Raw genomic sequence first — 10,381 nt, forward strand, 5'->3', positions numbered from 1 at the left:
GCTACAGAGAGAGTACCCAGGCTCCAAAGCTACACAGAGAAGCCCTGTCTTTTTTTTTTTTAATTTATTTATTTATTTATTAAATATACAACATTCTGCCTCCATGTATGCCCGCACGCCAGAGGAGGGCGCCAGATCTCAGTACAGATGGTTGTGAGCCACCATGTGGTTGCTGGGAATTGAACTCAGGACCTCTGGAAGAGCAGCCAGTGCTCTTAACCACTGAGCCATCTCTCCAACCCGAGAGAAGCCCTGTCTTAAGAAACATATAAATATTCATTCTACAGTATAAATAATTGCTTTCTTTTCTGTCACAGGGAAAATTCATAGTCAGCTACAAAATTAGAGTAAAAAGCAAAAGTTTTAAAAATAATTTCAAACACAGTGTGGGTCATAGTCTTCGTTGGTCTCCCAATGCTTAGCAGTCTGAACTGAACAGGGAAGTAGGGACCTGCCTACAACAGGCAGGAAAGCCATCTTGCTCTCCATCAACTAAACACTGTGTGGCACTGGTATCTGCAATGGTGTGCAGACAGCTCCGTTGTCTTAGTTAACACTTTATTTCTCACATGACGAACATTCCGGAACTGCACGATGCACTATTGGGAGACCATTTACTAATTCACCCAGAGCTGCACACAGCAAGACATTTGGACTGGAAGATGGATAGCCAAATTCCAACTTCTTAGAACTTAGAATGTATAAGGTAATGTTAATAAAGAACAAAATAAAATGATGTAAATGTCAATTAAAATTTATTTTTTTAAAAATATTTTTTTATTTATTATGTATACAATATTTTGTCTGCATGTGTGCTGCAGGCCAGAAGAGGGCACCAGACCGCATTACAGATGGTTGTGAGCTGGGAATTGAACTCAGGACCTTTGGAAGAGCAGGCAATGCTCTTAACCGATAAGCCATCTCTCCAGCCCCCATGCGCCATCTCTCCAGCCCCCATGAGCCAAAGAAGGCTCAGGGGGAACTCTATGTGTATTTAAAATAAAATTACGAACACCAGAGAAACTAAAAGGCTGTAAGTCAGCCTGGTCTGGAGATTCGAATTTTCCCTCCTGGCTCTGCCACCAGGCGTGTGGCCCGGCAAGCCAATTAACCCGACGTATCAGCACTTCTCATCTGCAGAGTAGACGGTGCCAAACAGTCAGTTCTGATCCCTGACACTAATCATTTCAAAATGGTCAGGTACCGTGTAGACATGGATTAAAATAACAGCAAATAATAAAACTGGGAAGATAGACAATCTACTCATTAAGATGTTATCTACATTCTTACTCCCAAGAAAACTGTCTGTAAGTTTCCTTTAAAAATCCCAGCATGAAGCCGGGCGATGGTGGCGCACGCCTTTAATCCCAGCACTCGGGAGGCAGAGGCAGGTGGATCTCTGTGAGTTCGAGACCAGCCTGGTCTACAAGAGCTAGTTCCAGGACAGGCTCCAAAGCCACAGAGAAACCCTGACTCGAAAAAAACCAAAAAAAAAAAAAAAAATCCCAGCATGTTTGGAAGTACAGAACAATCCTGTTTCAACCGGTGGCTTCCCAATGAGAAAGACTCTTCCCCAGACTGAACATGGATTCATCTGCGTCTTACAGACAAGGCCACGTTCTCAGTATCTAAAGCATTTGCAGCCCACAAGTCTGCACTTGTATTACTGTTTGTCCTCTCCTGTCCTATATCAACTCGGGTCACAACCATCAGTTATAAAGATTTAGCCATCCCCTTCTTTATGCCCTCAAAGTAGCCTTCATTCTGGACCCTGCTACCCAGGAAACCATCTATGCTCTGTCGCCACGCTCCTTTCCAGGGTCTACCTGAAAGAACAGCGCTGAGCGATCTACAGCTGAGATCTCGACTTTCCGATCACTCATTTCTCCCTCACTACATTTGTTTGATAATCTAGTTATGAGGTTTGGTTCCTAGATGCAATCTACTCTTTCCCCATGGACCCATCCTTTCTTTATCTCTACCCCACTGCCGTGGTTAGTGTTAACTACCAACCTGACAGTATCTAGAAACACCCATGAAACAAGCCTCTGGGCATGCCTAGGGGGAGCGTCTGGATCAAGATAATTAGGGCTGGAAGACCTGCTCGCTGCAAGTGGCCCCATTCCCTGGCTAACAACCTGAATTGTGCATAAAGGAGAAAGCAAAGTAAGCGCTAGTATTTATGATCCAGCGACCTGACTGGATGTGAGGTGACCAGTTGCTTCAAGCTCTCACCAGCCTGACTTCCTGCCAAACTGACCCTTGACCTGTAAGCCAGAATAACCCTCCCTTCCCTAAGTAGCTTCTGTCAAGGTGTTTTTTTCAGGGCAACAGGAAACGTCATTAAGACACTCACAAAACCTAGCTGATACCTTGCCTAACTAACCCAACCCTAGACCAGTCTGTCTTGCATCACAACCTCCTGCACTGCAGAGCGCTCCTAGAGGGAAAGCCCAGGTCCCCAGTATCTCAACAGGTGGCCTCAATTCTCCCAGCACCCTACTTCTCCCATGCACATGCTCTCAACAGCTCAGCGGCTCACCCACTTCCATCGCCATCCCCAAGAAAATCCTTCTTCAGGTGAGAAACACCTCAACTTGCACCTGCAGACACCAGGACTTAGGTGTGTGTGTGTGTTTTTCTCTCTTTCCTGTTAATGTGAGGAGGTCCAGATGCCTCCTTTTACCTCAGAGGAGAAGCTCAGGTGGAGACACCCATTTTCGGGACCTCAGTGTACCCAGTGACACTCCTCCTCTCTCTAGTTTCAACTTCTTGCTTTACAGACTCCTTCCTACCCCATTAAAACCACAGTCAAACTCCTCCCTTCTTTAGCAAACTGTATCTTTTACCCCACTATCAGTCAGAACAGACTAAGAAACCTGCCCCATTGCTCTAACTTCCTAGCTTCCCTTCACCTCTCCAATTCCCCAGTTTCTCATCCTATGTTTCTCCCCAACTATTACAATGCACAAAATAAAAGCTTCAGTACTAGTTATGATTCATAGAATATTATGTACCAATATCCCTGCTAGGGGGACGTTCGTGACGAAGAAAGAAACGAACTTCATTCCTTTGACTTCCAAATCGTTGAAGAACATCAAACATTCGTTCATTATCAGCAACTGGGCGTTCTAAAAGAAAAAAAGTTACACATTATCTACAGGTAAAAGAAAAACAAGTATACCCTTGACATAAACTATGTTACAAATACAGAATATACTTGGTATTTTGTATAGTATTTTTTTTCCATTAATAGAACTCAGAAAAATGGAACGTCACAAATTTTCCACACAATCTCTGTTAAGTCATGATAAAGTAAAAGAAGCCATGGGTGTACATCAGTTGTCAGGTCCTTAAGAGTCTAACTATCAGCATGCCACTTAATTCCTGAGGGTTTCAACAGTTTGTGTGAACCTCATAGCCAGAGACCCACTCTCACTAACACTAATGGTCTATGTACCCCTAGATAGATGAATAAAAAATTTAAAACACCTTTCTCAATGGCCTCAGCTCAAGTTTTAATTCCAAGTCTTTAATACAGTTTTTTTCCTTGTATGAGTTGGGGGAGGGTATACAGGTGTGTAGACGTGCACACGAACACGTGTGTGGATGTGTTTTGCCCGTGTGTACATATGTGGCGGCTAACATCAGGATGTCTTCCTTCATCACTTTCCTTAGGGTTTTTGGTTTGTTTGGTTGGTTTTTGGTTTCTGGTTTTTTTGAGACTGGGTTTCTCTGCAGCTTTGGAGCCTGTCCTGGAACTCACTCGGTAGAACAGACTGGCCTTGAACTCAAAGAGCTCCTCCTGCCTTTGCCTCCCGAGTACTGGGATTAAAGGAGTGTGCCACCACCGCCTGGCTTTTGTTGTTGTTGTTCACTTTCCTTAGTTTTTGCAACAGGGTCTCTTCACTGAATTTGAATTTTTGCCATTTTAGCCAAGCTGGCTAGCCAAGGAGTCCCTCGGATCCCCTGTCTGCACTCCTACCGCTGGGGTTATAGAGCCAGCAGCAATATCCAGTTACAGGAGTGTTGGGGATACAAACATGGGCCTATGCTGTGTGCAGCACTTTTCCCACTGAGCCAACTTCCCAGACCCAATATTTATAAATTATCAGTTTGTAAATAATGTTAAGAGTGAAACTTATTCATTTGCAAAGAGTATTTCAATGAGAAGATATCTATCTGGCTCTTTGGCAGCAAGACTGCCGCCTTTCATTAACTTCTCTAGAAACAAGCAAAAAGGACACAGCTGAACACTCCATTACTGGGAGCTTCAGTGTCGATGGATCTTGAATTATTTAAAAACAAAACAAAACAAAAAAAAACCTTCCACTTTGAAAAGGATTGAATAAAAAAAACCTCAACATACCAGTTGAGAAGAAGGCAAGTGCATAAACCCAGAGTTCTCAATGACAACAGTATAATTTGTGTAAGAATATCGAAATGTCCTATGAAAACTATACACTTATCAGTAATCAAAGACACCATCTCTCAGTGCCTTAAATAAACGACATGGCCAGAGACAGCGCAGCCACGCATTCAGCAGCCAATTCTGTGACTTAACCCCGAACTTAATCTGCTTGGGTGGAACAAACAACTTGAAGTCCTGGTTCTACTCCCAGTAACAGTGATGCACTTCACTGCCTTCTACAACCATGCAAACTCTCGGTCCGAACAGACGCTACTAGCACTCATCTTTGACCCTGGTACCCACTCCACTGCCACCACCCTCACAGCACTGTAAGGGACGCCAGCTGACACCTGCTTCTTTCTCCCGCACTGGGAGGTATCTGAAAGCAGGAAATTTCCATCTCTGGATCCCTCAAAATCTAGTACCCTGGCATCCAAGAAATGCTCTCCAAGCAGATGCATAAGCAGACAGAAAAGAAATAAAAGAAAATGTGGGAGGGGAAGAAAAGACTTTAATATCTAGAGAGTGAACAACAGAATACACTTAAAGTTCTGGGCTAAGGATGGATCTTTTCCCCAGCAAGCATTCCTGGGTGTAGCTGCAGTTTTGACCCGCTCCCTAAGCTCCTACTGCTGTGAGGTCCCCAGAACGATGCACAACAACCTGAACTATGAGGCAAAAGTTGCTCCAGAGAGTTTTACATAGAAAAACGAAAATAAGACAACCCCAACATTAAAGGGGAAGGGAAGGAAACGACAAGGGCACGAGAAGGGAGAGGAAGAGTGCCTCACATTTCCAATTGAGGAAAGCTTTACAGTTTCTCTGTGTAGCCCTGACGGCCCTAGAGCTCACTCTGCAGACCAGGCTGGCCTCGAACTCAGAGATCTGCCTGCCTCTTCTCCTAGGTGCTGGGATTAAAGGTGTGTGCCCCAATGTCTGACAAGAAAAGCTTGAACATACAAAAACAAAAAAACAACTCTGAGCACCAAGTACTTGACCACAGCAATACCCCAGAAGCTTCCACCCAACACATTTTATACGTTTGTCATCTGTCCTAAGACCTATGACCTCTAACACTTGTTCAGGGACTTCCTTCTGTTGCAGGAAAAGAGAAGAACAAAAGGCTTTGTCATCAAAAGTTGGAGGAAGAATATGACCTCCGAAGGTGTAGCCTACCCTGCTGTCTATAGGTGAAAACGAGTGTTCCCACAGTGCCAATCCTAGAACCCCAAAGCAATAGAAGACAGCAGAACTCAAACAGAAAGCCAGGTCCATACCAGAGCCACACCACACTTCAGCCAAATGGCAGTCGCTCTCGCCAGGCTCTTTGCACAGATCCACCACATCTCTGCAGATCGTCTCCGGGGTAACAGGAACTTCTGTGAAGTGCTGCTCGCTGTTACTGAGGTACACCGTCAGAAACACCTGAAACATAGGAAACCATCACCTGTCTCATCTGCACGGGTGGCATTGCCCTGAAAGAAAGTGGAGGGGGCTGATAAGCCCAAAGCACAGATACTGCTGGTTGAAAGGGAAACCCCACAGGACAGTCATAGGAAGCTTCAGGATAGAAGAGCAAAGAAAATCTTTTTCTGCCAGTTTCATTTGTACTATTTGTTTAAGCAAAAACTTAGCCAGAGCAAGACATCAAATAGATCTTTTCATGAATCCTTTCACAGTTAAAGAATGTCATACAGTCCAGACATGGTAGAACACACCTATTAATGTTGGATTTCCCTCTGTATGATATGAATATGTTTTATTATCATTGGTTAATAAAGAAGCTGTTTTGTCCTATGGCAGGAAATCCAAGCAGAGAAAAAGGAGGAAAGAAGGCAGAGTCAGGCAGATACCATGTAGCCCAAAAGCAAGAGGTATCAAACTACAAGCATTGTGGTAAAATATAAAATAATAAAAATGGGCTAATTTAAGATATGAGAGTTAATAAGAAACCTGAGCTAATAGGCCAAACAGTGTTGTAACTAATTAGTTTCTATATAAATATTCAGGCCTAGGCACTGGAAAACCAAAGCACAGCCTCCGTTTACACCTGTAGTCCAAACTACTCAGGAAGCTGAGGCAGAAGGACTGCTTAGTTTGGGAATTCCGAACTGTAAGTTCAGCTTCAATATGATCTCTCAGTAGTAAATGTTACACCAGTGCACTTATTTTTGGAAGGATATATAAAAATATACTTAAGTACATATTCTGATGGTGTGTCGGATAAGATCAGGAGCCAGATCATACAAGGAAAAAATTTTATATCATGTACCTATATTAACGACTCCCAAAATTTAAAACTGAAATGTTTCAATCAAATCCAATACCTACTCTAAAGTATGATATTTCATTAACAAGTAGAAATTAGTTAGTATTTAAAAACCAACCTGATCTTGTACATAAATTCAGTCCAACAGATAATTAAAATGCTCTGTAAATCTTTCTCTATTAAATTACTTTAAAATTTAGTTAATTCTTAATGTTGAAGAAACTAACAAGGTGCAAATAAATGTTTGATGGCAATGCAAGTCAGAAAACCCTGTTCCTCCAGTTCCATGAACACCGCCTGCGTGTGAACTGTACGTATCAGGATGAAGTAACACTCGTAAGGAGTTATCCCTCTTTCACTTTGAAGGAAGAAGGAATGCAGAGACTACGGGAGCTTGGAAAGCACCAGATCAGACACTGACACTTAGCCGATCACTGAGAAAACAAGGTTGGCTGGGCAGTAGTGTTGCACACCTTTAATCCCAGCACTCAGGAGGCAGAGGCAAGCAATCTGAGTTCGAGGCCAGCCTGGCCTACAGAATGAGTTCCAGGAGAGCCAGCGCTACACAGAGAAACCCTGCCTCAAACAAACAAAGTATGGGGTTTACAGCTACACAGAGAAACCCTGCCTCAAACAAACAAAGTATGGGGTTTACAGCTACAACAGAAAAAGAAAGCAGTGCGAGTAGAATCCACACTCTGGTCAGTGACACAGCGCCATTACAGGCTTACAGGGTTTGCCAAGTCACCTGACCACCCTTGCAGGCTGAAGCTTCTCTGGCCAGCATCCCAGTGAGAAAACTGCACAAGGCTCTCTGTGAAAGAGTAGCACCGAGGAGGGACAGTAACAGAAACTGACATCACAGCGGGGACCAGCAGATTTGGAGGCACCTGGGCTCTGCTCCTCAGTATGCTAAGGCCCGTCCATTTCCTTGGGGACTTCACCCCCACTTTTTGCAAATGCATATCCTAATTTACATAAACACCTAACACATACAAAGTAATCCAGAAACAGCAGAAGTAGATTCTGTTAAAATTGTAAATAGATCATATAAACAGGGGAAATGCTGTCCGGATCCCTAGCATGGACTGAATGCATCGAGCCAATGATCCCAGGTTTGGTACACTCTGATAACTGTACTGCATGAAGGTGTGGGGTCGAAAAGTCTCACCTTAACCAGCAAGGCCTTACACACAGCGCCTTGACAACACTGGGGAAAATAAAGATTAACCAAGCTCGGAGAATGCTTCTCTGCTGCTGCTGGGCTAGAAAACCCAGCATACTCAGTCAACCACGGCGACAGTATTAAGCAGTACTTCTCCCCACCCACACCAAAACTTTCTCTGAAGTTGAAAGCTACAAAGTAGGAACTGTTTTCCGTGTAAGTTTGAGACTGGAGATGTTTGCTAAATTACAGCAGCAGCATCTGAAGAACGCACACTGCACACGCGCAGCAGCAGATAAACAGTGTTACGTAACATCGCCGCTGCTCACTTCTCCCACAGCCACCGTCGCTCGGACTCACACCAACTCTCAGACAGACTCTCGGTGACGAAAAAACAGTGATCTCCTTGGCCGCTGAAACAAGGTCAGAGTATAACTTTCTGATCTCTCCTCTGCTCTTCAAGCCGCCTGTGCTTCTGGCAGGAAAGCATTAGGAAGTCGTCTACTTAGCCAGGCACCCAAACTTAACAGCAATCTAGCCTTCTTTCTGAAAACCAATGGCGCTGTTATTTAAGAGCATAACTACTACAGAAATACGAAAGAAGTGCTCCTCCTGGGGTACTTCCCCATGGAGTTAACACTGGTGGGAACGGCAGTGCCTGAGCCAACATCCTTTCCCCATACAGACTAGCTGTGGTGATCTGGTGCCTATGGTGAAATCAATACTGGACCAGCAATGGCATTTTGTTGGCTTCCTGGGGAGATCCAATCAGAATCCCACATTTGTTCTACAGTGTCAGGAAAGGTACCTCCGTGAAATACTCATCTTTTTTTAAAGATTTATTTATATACCATGTGGCTGCTGAGACTTGAACTCAGGACCTCTGGAAGAGCAGCCAGTGTTCTTAATCACTTAGTCATTTCTCCAGCCCAACACTCTTTCATTATTATTATTATTTACTCAGCACTCTTATATTTAAAACGACTTTTCTGCTCCCTAAGGACTGCTGGTTAATTAGATGCCACGATAAAAGTCAGTACCGACTACAGACCGCAGGACCATGCGTCCTGCTCACACCAACAGCACTGCCACCATTAGTGTCACAACTCCTCACTTCTTCTACCCAGTCTCTGCTCTACCAGAGTCCTCCAAGCTGTCACACAACAGGCCAGGCCTGTGCCCACCTTGGAGGCTTGCACTCACTGTTCCTGCTAAGCACGCTCGTAAGCAGAATAACGTGCCTCCCCTTCCCGTCTACACATCTGCCCCCTCTCAGTAGCATCTTCCCTGGCCACCCCACCTACATTTCCAACATCACACATACACACTGGCCAGTGCCTCTGCACAGGTTCTGAACTTGGCAGTCACGAGCTTACCATTCATTACAAATGTGGGTGTCAGCAGTCAAGGGTTGTCTTTGTTAGTGTGCCGTCAAACGCTGGAGATGGCACGACACTTGGTGGACACACTGAAGCACAGAGACTAAGCTAAAGTCTGCAATCATACAGCTATGAAATGGCAAAACCAAGATCCAAGCCAAGGCAGGTTTCCTGCAGAGACTTAGGTCTCAACTACTGCACTACTGTGTCTCCTTTGTCAACAGCACACATGGGATGCACGTGTCACTGCAGCTAGTTCTGCCTTTCAGAGAGAGGCTTTGTCCACAGCACACAACCTTACCCCCAGCTTCAGTTAAGTTCTACTCAATCCCACTAATGATCTTGCATATAGCATGCAGCAAGCTATAGGCTCGACATCCTCACTTCTCGACTGAGTAGCTACCACCATTCTCCTTCTGATTCAATGTCCTTTCTACTCATTCAGTAGTTATAGATGATCTATGGTCTGGACTCTAATAAAGAAACAATCTGATGAAATAGTTAATGCTGAACATGAAGCAGAGGGAGGGAAAGAACAGAACACAAAATCTATGTGGAAAAAAAGACGCAGGGAGCAGCTCCCTTGCTCTCCTATTTCCCACTGGGAAACCCCAAGGAGAACCAGATGGCTAGGGGCTCTGGGGCACATGCAAATGTCACCCTCCTAAGGTACAAAGAGAGATAGAGGACGGGATTGTGGGGGACCCGAGCTGCTCTCCACAATGCTGGGAGGGTTCTTAAGCAGGCAGCCACCATCTAAAAGAAAAGAGGTGCAAGCCTAGCTAAGGTTGGGCACGTATGCCACACAGAGAACAAAGGCCCCAGGAGGAAACAGTCGGTCACATCTGTGGAAAATGAGAGAGGAAGAAGAAAAGACTCCAGGAGCAAGAGGAAACCAGTGTGCAAGTCTTTATGGGCAGAGGTTCTAAAATGCTGGCAAGAACAGAGGGCTGATCAACACAGACTGCTGGCCCTGCCCTGACAGGTTCTGAGTCAGCAGATATGAGGACGGAACTGAGACCCTTTCACGTCTAACAAGTCCTGGGTGGTGCACATCTGGTCTAGAGACCTACCAAGAGCCATTATGTAAGGAACAAACAGGGAAAGTTGGATTGTAACTTATGAGGCCCCTGGAGACATTAATAATAATAATAATA

The 10,381-nt window shown here is 44.6% G+C and overlaps 1 protein-coding gene across 2 annotated transcripts in view; it reads right to left on the reverse strand.

Annotated features, from left to right (window-relative positions):
* Positions 1-10,381, reverse strand: part of Tp53bp2 (tumor protein p53 binding protein 2) — a 53,145-nt gene that overhangs the window by 27,569 nt on the left and 15,195 nt on the right. The window contains exons 2-3 of one of the 2 annotated variants that reach the window (XM_005348933.3): positions 5,689-5,836; positions 3,018-3,131 (exon numbers count right to left, since the gene is read on the reverse strand). In XM_005348933.3, coding sequence (XP_005348990.1) covers positions 3,018-3,131; positions 5,689-5,836 — 262 coding nt within the window. The remainder of the gene's footprint in view (positions 1-3,017; positions 3,132-5,688; positions 5,837-10,381) is intronic. The other variant, XM_026779805.1, reaches the window with a different exon arrangement.

This window comes from Microtus ochrogaster, chromosome 6 (assembly GCF_000317375.1).
Source record: "Microtus ochrogaster isolate Prairie Vole_2 chromosome 6, MicOch1.0, whole genome shotgun sequence".
Taxonomy (NCBI): Eukaryota; Metazoa; Chordata; class Mammalia; order Rodentia; family Cricetidae; genus Microtus; species Microtus ochrogaster.